This window comes from Pristiophorus japonicus, chromosome 12 (genome assembly GCF_044704955.1).
Source record: "Pristiophorus japonicus isolate sPriJap1 chromosome 12, sPriJap1.hap1, whole genome shotgun sequence".
In the NCBI taxonomy this organism is placed as follows: domain Eukaryota; kingdom Metazoa; phylum Chordata; class Chondrichthyes; family Pristiophoridae; genus Pristiophorus; species Pristiophorus japonicus.
In genome coordinates, this window is record NC_091988.1 from 41,232,040 (window position 1) to 41,246,296 (window position 14,257).

The 14,257-nt window shown below is 41.4% G+C and overlaps 1 protein-coding gene across 1 annotated transcript in view; it reads left to right on the top strand.

Moving 5' to 3' along the window:
* The first annotated feature begins 1,130 nt into the window (after positions 1 to 1,130).
* Positions 1,131 to 14,257, top strand: part of LOC139276758 (IQ motif and SEC7 domain-containing protein 2-like) — a 198,912-nt gene continuing 185,785 nt past the window's right edge. Inside the window, exon 1 of the mRNA XM_070894767.1 lies at positions 1,131 to 1,486. Within this exon, the coding sequence (XP_070750868.1) occupies positions 1,233 to 1,486 (254 nt within the window). The 5' untranslated portion in view covers positions 1,131 to 1,232. The remainder of the gene's footprint in view (positions 1,487 to 14,257) is intronic.

The window sequence follows — 14,257 nt, forward strand, 5'->3', positions numbered from 1 at the left end:
GGAGCGGTGGTTAGACTCTAACTTGTTGGAGATAGTCATTGCCTGCCACTTTTGTGGTGCGAATGATACTTATCAACCCAAGCCTGAATGTCATCCAGGTTTTGCTGCATTCGGGCATGGACTGCTTCATTTTCTGAGTTGCGAATGCAACTGAACACTGTGCATCCCCACCTCTGACCTTATAATGGAGGGAAGGTCATTGATGAAACAGCTGAAGATAGTTGGGCACTGAAGATGGTAGGGCACTGCCCTGAGCAACACAGTAATGTCCTGGGGCTGGGATGATTGACCACCAACAACTACAACCATCTTCCTTTGTGCTAGGTATGACTCTAGCCAGTGGAGAGTTTTCCCCCGATTCCCATTGACTTCAATTTTACTCGGTCAAGTGCTGCCTTGATATCAACGGCAGTCACTCTCTCCCCACCTCTGGAATTCAGCTCTTTTGTCCATATTTGGGATCTTGCTGCGCACAAATTGACTGCGCTTCAAAAGTACTTCATTGGGCGCAAAGCGTTTTGGAATCGTGAAAGTCACTATATTATGGCAAGTCTACCTTTTTTTAACTCAGTGACATCGTATTTTAGAACTATCTGGTGTAAAACATGTATTGTAGTTATGTGTGTTGTGTTGCACTTTATTAAATTGAATTGTTGAATGATTAAACAGGCTGCACTACAAAGTTTGCAAAGTTATTATTTTAAACGACAGCTTGCAGAAATTATGTTAAAGTGCTGTTTCACTCGCTAAGCACAATTGTCTTGACTAACTAGCACAATTGCTTAGCTAGCTAGTTATGTTCTTCACCCGAACCACATAATTTGGTGGGACCCACTAAGAGTTATAATTCGAAGTTAAAGCTCGGCTTAGTACTTGCAACATCCCCATAGGCTTCTTTTCACATTTTACCATCAAGAGATGTGCGAAACAGACGCTGAAAGAAAGGAAATAAGACCGGCAATTGCCTTTTTAAATGTAGTCCCCTCAATTAAGTACAGTGAGCTGGTGAAACGCACGTTGAGGCGGTGCGTGTGATGAACATTGAGCTCAGCTGGACGGCATGCGGCTGTGGCCAAATCTCCAGCCACACGCTCACTCACTTACTCAGTGCAAAACAAACAATGGCGGAAAGCAGCTGGGGAAAGGCGTTTTGCGTTTACATCAAGTATTGAGGGACGGCTGAGGTTTGTTTTCCCGTGGACGCACGGACTTGTGCACGGTGTTTGCTCGCCATGGAAGGCGCAGCGGAAAACCCGAACCGAGCCGTGGAATATCTGAAAGAGCTGAATAAAATAATCGAGACCCAGCAAGAGTTGCTGGAGAACCAGAAGAAGCGCATCGAGGAGCTGGAGCAGCAAGTGGCCGAGCTGTGGAAGGAGAACGCCTCTCTCAAAGAGGAGCACCAGCGGCATCTGGCCACTTGCCGTTTGCAGAGCACCAATTATACGCCACTGGCATCAATTAAAGAGGACTTAAAACAAGAAAAGTAAGACCTGCTGATACTCCGTGCCGGGTTATATATCCGCTAGAATTACATTTGTCAAGTGTTGTCCGTTATCCCGGGCTAAGATTGCATTTTGCGCATCATAACGGTCTGCTTAAGATTGCAAGTTGTAAATCTGAAGTGTAGGCATCCGGTAATGTACAGTATCGATAATAATGAATGGTATTTTTAAAGTATGGGCTTTCTCCAATATGCCACAGAAATAGTTAGCGCAAGGCAAACTACAGTATTTTTTAAATTCCAAAGCGGGTATGAAGTCAACGAGGAGGGACGGAGTAGCATGCACTGATTTAAGTTGTAGGGGCACAGAGACACTCTGATAAACCAGGGATGTCTGCAATCAAGTCTTTGTACAAAGCTGAGCCTTTCCTCTTAAGCCTCTTATAGTAGGAGTAATTTTAATGCAGTTCGTGATTCGCTTTGCAAGGAATTGAGTGATCATATGACCGAGCCCATTGCTCTCGACTTTATTATTGTCACTTCGGAAGCAGCTGCAGAAAGTGAAGCTTCTGCATTTTTTTTTAAACAGGCGTACTGCTTTCATTCATTTACTGGCGTATTAAGCAGAATAGTTATTCAGATTTGGAGACCGTTTCAAAGAGGGGAAACCTTTTAATCATTGCCGGCGCGCAAACAATGTGATAAGATAATGGACAACAGCATCGTTTTTGGATGCGAATTGAATTTCATTTTGTGAAGACTTTTTAAAAAAAAAAATTAAAAAAACTATTTCCTCCAAAAACAAACATTAAAGTCAACATTCTAGCTCTTAACTAAACGCTTCAGTATCATATGTTCTCAGCTGCCCCAGTACTCTACGTGACGTGAGACTAAGAAGATAACTTTAGCATTCAGAACCACATATGCCTGGCGTTTCGTACTCCAGGTGTGTTAGCCAAACGCGGTGGGGTATTCAGATGAATAATTTTATATGTGCCACAAAACCAGAAATCGAACGAATGCCATTTCTGTCAAGAGTAGAGTCGTCCCAGTTTATTGCGAAGCATTTCAAAATCTTTAAGCGCTCAGGACTTTCTGCTAGCGTATTGCATGTTGTCAGAAGTGAAGTGAAACGCTGTTTCAGTGAAACGCTGAAACCGTTTTGAGATCCGTTAACATCTGTGGTATCATTCTGATAAATCGCTTTGCTTAATCCGTAATCCGTGATATTTTTAGCATCTTAAACTCCAATGGAATAATGGCCTTGGCTTTTCCGATACTTTAAAGCTTTCGGGTGTTGAGGATGCTCTTGTATATTTACATAAAATGCTTTTGAGGTTTATATATTTCAGCACTGTAAATAACTCTCGATTGATTTACGCTTGTTCTTGGGATGAATGAAATAACCAAGCGTCCTCACAACTGCTCAGGATTTACGATGGAATAATTTGGATTTGACCACTGCCAGTTTAAACACTCATTCTTAAGCGTTAAAATACTCCAAACAGGAAGTATTGTCCTTTTTTTATTTAAGACTCGTGCATCCTCATTTGCTATTTCCCAGTGACATCTTTCCTCCCGCGCTCTGGTATTCATTTAGATAAAGTGAGCCTGAAATCTTTTTAAAAGGGACATTTTAACTCTAGAACCGTTATCCATCAACAGACCATTTGAGAACAGAAAGGAAAGGCACCAAAAGAGTACACGTGTAAGCACAAACAGAACACCTAACCGTTGGTGTACTGACAGATCGATTCATGATGGTCGGCAAAATGCCATTCGGCTGTAATACAAGTTGAAGCGAGCATTGCTAAATTCCAGCATAAAAGGGCACCGACATGTAGACACACAGTGATCGTGTTAATATAAATACAAGTTATTGTTGATGAGAATTTCACAGTACAGCTAATGGCACGCTCAATTTTTTTTCAGTCACCAAGCTCTGCGGTAAAGGTTAGCTTTAATCGCCGATCAGGGAAGGCGGAGTCGATGCTCGGATCGACAAAAGCGGAGGGCATTGTATCACTTTGCGGTGGTGTTGGATTGCAGTACTACATTTTTTTTGTGATTGGATCTTCATTCGTTAATTACGTTAGCAATGTTTCTGTGTGCCTTTTCTGATTAGTCACCGAGATGTGATCTTGAGGCGGGAGCGGGTGAGCACTGCTGTCCGCCTTGGGCAGCGGGCCGGCTGCACTCCACTGGGCGCCGCTCGGGAGGAGGCGGGAAGCTGTAGCGGCGCGCAGGCGCGCTGATAGCGAGCGCGGGGCGGGGCGGCGCAATGTTTTCAACACCGTTTGAGCTCGAAGATGGTGTGGTCAGACGTCTTTGTACACTGTTACAAGTTTCCTGCAGTAGATTTGAGCCACCAAGACCAATTATTTATGTGGTGGGTAAACTCATAAGAACATCAGGAGTAGGCTATTTGGCCCCTCGAGCCTGCTCTGCCATTTAATAAGATCATGGCTGATCTGATCATGGACTCAGCTCCACTTCTTGCCCGCTCCCCATAAACCTTCCCTTATCGCTTGAAAATCTGTATCTCAGCTTTAAATATATTCAATTCCTTACTAAGTGCCCACATTTTGAAGGAAAGAAGCTCTGCAAAGTTCTAAATGTAGGTTTTCTGACTTCAGTATGCAACGGAAAATGGATTGGATTATGTAAATTCAATTAGTTTAGAAAGCAACTTTGTAAATGTCGTAACATGGTTGTTTTCACCTCCAAAATAAATCTTATTTGGCCCAACAAGTCAGCCCTTATTTTAACAAACCTGGACTACCCATTCTCCCTCAATCCCTTTTTGTTCCAGAAATACCTCTTGGTGTTGAATACAGTGCCAGGCATTTTACTAGCTTATTACATGAAACCTGCTGATCAAGATTTATCATAGTTCATGCATGATTTGTTGTCTTTCCCCCTGTCCTTCATGCATATCCACATTTTAGTGTTGTCTGCTGTATATATTTTCTATATTAAGCAGGAAAATGTTTATTTCAGCACTATTTTTAGTCCAGGTGAGAAGCAGGGATAAAACACATTTTTGTCAAATTAAGTGAGTTTTTACTTTTTAGCATCTGAAATGGCATACTTTGAAATGAGATGCCAGTTGAAAAATATTATGCATATGCCTATACTGGATGGCTAAAATTTGTTGATGGAGGTACTAGAAAGCTGGCTGTACTTAAAGTAGATAAATCACCACCAGGATCAGATGGTTCACATCCTAGGATGCTGAGGGAAGTAAAGCTGGAAATTGCAGAGGTACTGGCCAAAATCTTCCAATCCTTCTTTTGATACAGGGGTGATGCCAGAGGACGGGAGAATTACAAATGTTACACCCTTGTTCAAAAGCAGGTGTAAAGCTAAACCCAGCAACTACAAGCCATTCAGTTTAAACTCGGTGGGGACGTTTTTAGAAACAATAATCCAGGACAAAAGTAACTCACTTGGACAAATGTGTATTAATTAAGGAAAGCCAGCATGGATTTGTTGAAGGCAAATTATGTTTGTTTAACTTGATTCAGTTTTTTGATAAGGTAACCAAAAGAATTGATGAGGGCAATGCGGTTGATGTGGTGTACATGGACCTCCAAAATGCATTTGATGAAGTGTCTCATAATTTTGCCAGCAAAGTTGAAGCCCGTGGAATAAAAGGGACAATGGCAGCATGGATACGAAATTGGCTAAGTGACAGGAACCAGAGTGCAGTGATCGGTTGTTTTTTGGACTGGAGGAAGGTATACAGTGGTGGTCTCCAAGAATCGATATGAGGACCACTGCTTTTCTTGATGATAATGAGTTGAACTTGGGTGTATCGGGCACAATTTCAGAATTTGCAAATGACACAAAACTTGAAGTATAGTGAACAGTGAGGAGTACAGTGGACATAGACTGGTGGAATGGGCGGACACGTGATGGATGGAGTTTAACGCAGAAAAGTGCGAAGTGATACATTTTGGTAGGAAGAATGAGGTAGATGTACAAAATAATGGGTACAATCCTAAAGGGGATGCAGGAACAGAGACGGGTATATGTGCGCAAATTATTGAAAGTGGTTATAAAGTCGCGAAATATGCTTTTTTAGAGGCAGAAAATACAATGTAAAAGCAAGGAAGTTATGATCCTTTTATAAAATACTGGTTTCGCCTCAACTGGAGTATTGTGTCCAATTCTGGGCACCGCACTTTGGGAAGGATGTGAAGGCCTTGGACAGGGTGCAGAAAAGATTTACAAGAATGATTCCAGGGATGAGGGACTTCAGTTATGCAGATAGACTGGAGAAGCTGGGGTTGTTCTCCTATTGGGGAGATTTGACAAGTGTTCAAAATCATGAGGGGTCTAGACAGAGTAGATAGAAAGAAACTGTTCCCATTGGTGGAAGGGTCGAGAACCACAGGACACCGATTTAAGGTGATTGGCAGAATAACCAAAAGTGAAATGAGGAGAAAACGTTTTATACAGCGAGTGGTTATGATCTGGAATGCACTGCCTGAAAGGATGGCAGAGGCAGATTCAATCATGGCTTTCAAAAGGGAATTGGATAAGTACATGAAGGGGGGGGGAAATTGCTAGGATATGGGGGAGTGGGACGAGCTAAAGTGCTTTTGCAGAGAGCTGTCACTGACTCTTTCTGGGCTGTAACCATTTTGTGCCCTATCGTGGCAGTGACTTTTGACCTATGATGAAGGGAAGAGTGTGAGGGTGAAAATGTCATATTATCCAAATTTAAAAGTAGGCAATGACTGAGAAAGGTGGACTAATCTGAAAGAGAAAATGATTGATTATATTACTGATTTTTTTAAAACCAGATTCTCAGCTACTATTTAAAAAATATACAATTATGAAGCTTTTGATGCACAACAGTTTTTCAACATTTTGAAAGATGACTGACGAGAGTGAGCATGTTTTAAATGGGGGAAATATATACAAAAGAGAAGCAAACCTCAACCAAGAACATTTCTGTATTGTATTTCTTTGACTTGTTTGTTGTGATGGAAATCTGTTTGGGAGAGCAAATCGATTTATACTAGGTGTCTAGAGATAGCATTTAGTTCCATAGGGCATCAGCCATCCATTGTCCTGATGTTGCTAACTGACCAAAGGCTACTTTAGTTGTTTGTCCTGTCCTGTTGTGTATACAAAGTGTTATTCAATTATGGACCGGCAGATTCATGAGGCATTCTAAATAGTTTCTGTTGCAGCCAGGCATTGAGGACACAGGCTACTGTCCATCTTGAGTGGTCTGAATGATTAATATTCTGACTGACTATTGAGAGTGAGTCCTTTTGGACAGCAGTCTGACTGGTTTGAGTGCCTGGTTCCAATGGCGGTGAGTCAAGAGAGGCTCTGAGGAGGTCTTTGGCATGTGACATTACATCAGACAAACCACTTAGAAGAAGTTCATTTCAATTACTTTTAATAATTCTGTTTTGAAACTGGTCCTGTAGTAAGTGAGTATTGTATTGCTAATTTCTTTGTGTTTTGGTTCTTTGTAATCTCATTTGAAAGAAAATTCAACTGTTAGCCCATATTATACATATTTACTTTTGTTTGGAATAAACAGGAGAATGTGGTAGGTGGCCTACGTGGTCTCTACTATGCAATAGTGCAAAAAAAAGTGATAATGCTGTGGAATTCTATCGCATTTTCAACATGTCATAGACTCCGATCAGCTTAAGGAAACTGCCTTAGTTATGAACACAACAGTTGGGAGAAAACCTCAACTGTAACACTGACATTTTGCACACTAGTTGCAGTACCTCTCTCTAGAACCTACATTAGTATATATGAAACTCAATACTTCATTGGCCTCAAACAATCTTGAAAAAGCCACTTGTTCATGACCGGTAGTTAAAGGAAATAAATACTCTTAGGAAATGAGCTTCAAGTGTTAATATAGAAATGAGTACTACATTTGGAACACCTGTATCCAGAACACATGTTTGCCTTTCTGTTGAAGAGCTTTTGCATTGATTTGGTCTAGTCTGAATAACCTTCAACAAATTGATTACAAAGAGTATGTTAAAATTCTTGTCCATGCTTGCAATCCCCCTTCATAGCTTTGCTGCACACCTGTGGCTTCTTCCAGTCCTTTTGTACCTGCTTGTGCTCTCTGGTCTATGGTGTATCTATTGTCCCCAATTCCTATTTCTTTCTTGCCTCCCCATCAGTGGCAAGCCTTCAGCCATTATGTCTCTGCAAATGTTGTTCCTAAACTCCCTTTGTCTTGCTATGTCTCTTCACCTGCAATAGCCTACTCACAAAGTATCTCTTCAACCATTGGCTTCCCTAATTCTCTCTCTGAATTGCTGCTCACTGTCTTTCTTTTACCCTGTATCCTCCCCCGGGTCTCTGTGGCATTTAGCTGTGTCAAGAGTACTATATAAATACAAGTTCGGTTATTTGGGTTGTAGTGGTTTCATCTTGGATGTGATTTAAAAAAAAATAGTAGCAGGTGTATGTACTTCTGATATTGACTCATACTTGGATTGTTTTTGTGTAAATCCAGCTTTCTTTTTTAATGCTTTTTTTCTTTCAGTCCTACTTCTAGCAAATTTAGTTTTCCCCATGTGTGGTCTGTTTCTGCCTCTATCAATACCTTTTTATTTCTTTAGAACCATACCGGATCTATTTCTTTTAAGGTTTGATTGCGTTGTTAAGGCACCAAATTCAGGTCAAGTGTTGGGTCTACACTGAATATTTATGAAGTTCAGGTTTTGTATTTTCTATGGTTGGAGCTTGTAAATACAGGTTGATTTTTGCTTCAATTTCTTTCAGTGCTCATACCTCATACTTACTCCGTGTTCGCTTGTGCTGGTCTCTCAATCTGTAATGCTCACACATTCCAGGATTCTTTTCTGTGATTCCCTATCTTAGGACATGCCCCATTGTTTCTTGAATGTTGTGGAGAAATCTTCCTTTCTCCCGAGTGGACCCACTGAACTAGAGAATCAACAGCCGATTGACAGACTCCAGAGATGGGTTCGAAACGATCTTTATTCTAACATATGCTGGGGAAGCTCTGTCTCAGCAGGAACTTCAAAAACCCAAAGGTTCTCATTATTATACAGGTTTTGAGTAGGCTGGCCTATAACTAACTAATCCTTGAAGTGGCATTGAGATGCTAAGAAAAGTTATCTAACTGCCACAGATAAAACAAATGGGAGAATAGAGACAAAGAAGGGGATTCGGTGAAAGCATTTGTTAACCCTTATCAGACTACCTGCTGAGTGACCTGTGATCTCTTCACCCTCCATAGCATATGGAACCACTCTTAGCTTCTTGGAATGTGTTTGTTTCTACAGGTTTGACCTTGCCCTAGCCTTTGCAGCCTGTTCTGCATTCTTTAAAAAAAATCTTTATGTTCCCTCAAAATCTTGAATATCTGAAGTTTCATTTTTGTTATATGGCCATTTCCTATCATTTATAAGCAAGTTTTACATACAGTCTGTTGGTATTTTCCTCACCCTCCTACAATCCCCCCTTATGGCCCTTGGCTATACACAAGTAGGCCATACTGTTGAGATTTGTTAAAGCACACCCTCTAGTTTTCCTTGACCAGTGGCCAGCTAGCCTGGAGTACCATCACGTGTTTCTCCAACCCTCCAATAGTGTGCCCCTTGTCCATTCTCTACTCAAAGATTTTCCTGCCCAGAGGTTGACCTAGCTTTAATTGCCCTTACTAGTCGTCGGACCTTCTGTTTTCTTGCTGAAGCACATTTCAAACACAACAAATATAGCACAATCAATAATTGAATCACAATAAGTACATGAGATATTATCCTTATCCAAGGATGAATTTGAATGTTCAGTCCCCAGTTCCATAGGTCATCCCACCATGTGGTGACCTTAATGTCCTCTATATCCTTCTGATTGTTCTGCCTGAGAGTGTAGTAGACTCTTTGACTCTTGGAAACTGTTTCTCGCAGCTTGACGAGGTGTTCTAGTAACAGGGGCACCTCCTACCAAAACATGTTCACGTACTTGTCCAGCTCCTACTTTGTCTCCTGACACCTGTATCGATGTTACACTCATCGATGTATGTCTACTAATTCCTCCTTTCCGATTCTCTCAGGTATTTCTGGAACAAAGCAGAATGTAGCATTCCTGCTGATTGTACTTAAAGGATTTCTGATTAGTTGTTGCACAGTATTCTCTGTTGCTTACATATGACACGTGTGTCTTTCGCCATTGTGCGTCCATGGTTTCCATGGTGCAATTTACCTGCGTACTAGTAAAAAATCCGCAAGCCGCCTCAGGATCATAATTTTATGAGGGCATATCATGGTGCCCTAATGAACACATCCTTCCAATTTTGTTCATATTAAACTGTCTCTAAGCTACAGCATATGGCATATCTCGTGATAAGCTATATACACACCTTCTGTCACTCATCCATTTTGTGGCTCAGGTGTGTTCTGGGCACTGACCCTGCCTATCTGGCACTGACGGTGTATCTAATTCAGCTGCTTGTGATGTGGTTGTTAGGGGTGGTGTGGTAGGCTCGTCCCTTGTTACCACCATTATACTTGGTGGTTGTGGGCACTGTTCCTGCTTTATGCACATGACAGTTCCCTCTTTTCCCCTTTTAATATGCACCCTTGTGACGTTCTTGACTGTCATTCTGGTTATTTTAAACTTAGTCGTTGTCTTAGGGGATCTGCATTGCCTGGGCAATCAGATGTTTCTTGCTTTGGCATTTCTGGGTCTCACTGCTGCTGTTTGGTATCATATGCCATTATGATGAACAGATGTCCTTGAGCATGTTACACATTGTTTTTTTTACTATTTCTCCACCATTCTATCCCAACACACCTTTCGATCTCGCTCTCGTCGTCTCTTGCGGTTTAGTTTGGCTATTATGTGTTAACGGGCGTATTATCGTAATATATAGTTTCCCATGGCTAATTTGCCCCTTGAACCAGCATCAATGTGTACCTCCCTTGTGGGTTAACACAGGATGAGGAGCCTGAAGCTGAATTCCTTTTTATGCCGTCCCATTGTGGTTTTGGGTTCACATTTCACCTGGACCTGATGAGACTGTGCTGTGTGCGGGTGACCACTGCCCGTTGTGCTGTAGGTCATCCTTGTTCCTTGTTCCACCTCACTATAATGGATTCCCCATTGGTATGGAGGAAGAAGCCATGAGACCGATCTTTCCTTGAATATACGGTTATTGGGCCTTCACATGTCAGCTGAAGTCCAGTATCAGCTGGCATGGATATCATTGATACAGCTCCCAACATCAGGGGTATAGTATACCTCCAAATTGGTACCCATGCTCCTCCGGAGGATCCCGATCACTAATGTTATCATTAACTGCATTTTATACTCGCATCTCTAACTCCTGCTGGTCATCGATGCTTCTCCACTATCGTCTTTCTATCCAGACTTTCCAAAACCACACAATTGTTACCGCTATCGTTATGGTCCCCACTATTGACCATGTAGTTCTGTCAATGAGTTAATTTTCCCAGTCCTGGTGTCTTAGTACTCCTCAGTTTCGTCATATGGAATGATAGCAGCATCGCCACTCATCTGTAAGAAAAGATAATCTGGTCGTCACCGGTTAATTATTTGTACAGTTTTAGCTGTACCCAATGCTTCCATCTTCCTTTTCCTTTCATGTCTTCGCATGCATAGGTGTCACTGGCCATAAGCACCTCATATGGGCCCTGCCACTTTGGTGCAAATCCTGGTTTTTCAGGGGTTAGCTTGACCATCACCTTGTCACCCATCCCAGGGGCGTTTCCCTGTTGCTTATCTGTATCCTGTGTGATATCCTTAATTGTTTGTTGATCCCATGCTTCTTGCTTTAAGGTTTGCAATTGCTCGCATAATTGTTTAATAAACCTCCTGACTCTCCCTTGCCGGTCCTACATCCTCCCCTCCTGTCATTATTTCCTCTGGTAGTCTCCTAGCTCTACTTGTCATCAATTCAAAGGGAGTCAGTTCTGTCGTTCTATTTGAGGTGGACCTCAGTCTCATTAGAATACCGGGGAGCAAATCTGCCCATCCCTTCCTGGTCTCCCCTAATAGTTTTAGTGAAGGACAATTTAAGAATTCAGTACATTCTTTCCACCTGAGCTTTGTGGGTGATGTGGGATGTGGAATCGTTGCCTAATCCCTAGCAAGGCGCATGTATGTTGGATTACCTTCCCAGTGAAGTGTGTCTCCTGATCTGAGTCTAACTGGAGGGAACACTGCAGCGAGGGATTATTTCTTCTGCAGATATTCTTGCTACAGTGGTAGCGGTGCAATCCCTTGTGGGCAAAGGCTTTTCACCCATCGTGTAAATTGATCAGTTACCACTAGACAATATGTTATACCCCTAGAATTTGGGAGGGGTGCAGTTAAAATCTATCTGTAGGTTTTCCCACGGTCCTGTGGGCCTTGGCTGGTGTCCCATTCATACCTTTATGGGCTTCCCGGCATTATACTGGGCGCATATAACACATCTCTGGCAATGCTTGGCTACATCTTTCCCCATTCCTGGCCACCACCAGCATCTTCCCATATTCTCTATCATGTTGGATTGGCCAGTATGTGCTTGGCCGTGATCTATTCCTAGCAGGCTGTTTTATACACATTTTGAGGCAGCCACCCGGTCTCTCCACTGCCAGAGATTGTCTGTTCCATTTGCACCTTTTTTATTTTCCCATTCCTGTACTTCTTCCCTGGATGTTTCTTTGTGCAATTCTATTATATTTACTTCCTATGGCACAATTGGCTACGGGAACGGTTTCTTCTCACCCCTCTGATTCAGCTGCCAATTTGGCAGCTTCATCGGCTCTTTGATTCCCTATGTTCCGGGGATTCTACCTTGTGGTGCGCTTTTATTTTTATTACTGTGGCCTCTGTGGGGAGCCCTGCAGCCTCTATCTTTCCCCTGTGGAGTGGCTTCTCCCTGTACCTTAGCATGTTTACTTCCCTTCTCCATTTTACACATCCCATTAAAGATAGAAAACATATCAAACATTCTAACTTGGTCCCCGTCATTACACTTTAAAAAAAAAAAAAAAAAAAAAATTATTTAACTGTTAATATTTATTTTCCTTCTGGCAAGTGGGAAAACATTCACTTCCAATTAAGAAACTTAAATTAAAGGCATGATGTCATTACGTGACTTTGCGTAATTCTTTTTTAAAAACCTTCCCTGATAGACAAGTGCTCGCAATTCATCTTGATCTCATCAGCGAATATGGCATTTTAGATTGCCTCTAAACTTTCTAGCATTATTTCCAAACTGTGCAGTATCATCCATTTTTAAAAAGGTTTCCATGCCCAAAATTTAAATTTCTTTTACTGAACTAGAAACTTTCCCGTAATTTAGAATAACATTTCCCAAATGACAACTTTTATTTTTCCTAGCAAAAATCATTACAACATAGTGTCTTTTATCTCCTTTTTTCCAATGTGGTGAAAGTTTCATATCTGGAATGAGGGACATTCACACTTTGAAATAACCAGAATTTCACCGTGACCACAATGAAAGTCCAGTTCTCATTGGTTAATTAACCTTAATTAAATTCAGAACAATATGGTTTTGTTTTTTTCCGCAGTTAATGTTAAATAAACACAATACAGAGCAGATAAAATTTGATGTCAGTTTCCATGTTCTTGCTTCAAATGCCTTTTTGATGAACTGTAAAGAACTGAATTCATTTTTGTATTTAACAAATTTTACACAAGGGGACAGAGCTTCCCTTAGCTTATAGCTCCAAGAAATTTATGCAGGCTTTTTAAAATAAGGGACACTAAAGAAGACGGTGCTTTTTAAAAGTTCAAATTGATTTGCTTGCAATAACCAAATTGAAAAGGCAGTACTTTGTTACGATTCAAATTGATTTAAAACAAAACCACACTTTTTTGGTAATCCAATAAAAACATTCAATTTGTTTTTCTTTTAGCAACTAACTTCAAGGCTGAAGTTTTATCTTTTGTTAAACAACCCGTCTTTTGTGTGTTTCATGGCTCTGTACATCAAAATAAATCCGCACCTGCATTTCTAACTTAAATAGGTACGCAATTTTCCCAGATCCAATACAACATTACAAAGGGTTAAACAAGCTTTCAGCACCATATTTGAAAAGTGGGGTGGTGGGGGTTTAAAAAAACCTACATTCTTCTTTCTTTTGTAAAAGACAGACTTTCAGACAAATGAAAAATTAATTAATTCCCACTCCAAACATTCCACAGTCAGGAAAACTTTCACACAAACACATTTTTTTTTTCTCTCTCTCTCTCAGCTAAGAACTTCGTAATCGACCCCTCGTGTTACCAATCCATGGTTGTTTCGGCCATCTCTTTAAAATCGTAAGCCTAGTGGGTTTCTCACTACCACTGCTTTCAGGTGGTTCTTGTGCGGTTTGTTTTTCTGCTCTTTAATAGATCTGCCTCTGTGATTCGCTTTGTAGTTACGCAGTTTTACAAGTACGTTCCGAACCGATCGCACCTTCTCCTGGGTCTGTCTCAAATGTGTTCGGATACCTCGGTCTTACCGGGCGACCAGCATCGGGTTGAACTCTAGCTCTTGGGTGGTAACTTAAAATGCTCACCCCTTTTGGTTTGCCTCTGCTGGCCACACTTGGGTGCTGCCGGATCCTGCCCAAGACTACACCAATTGTTGTGGAGAAATCTTTCTCTCGAGCGGACCCACTGAAATAGAGGATCGACACCCGATTGATAGACTCCAGAGATAGGTTCGAAACAATCTTTATTCCAACATATGCCGGGGAAGCTCTCAGTCTCAGCAGCCAAAGACAGGAACTTCAAAAACCCAAAGGGTTCACACTATTATACAGATTTCGA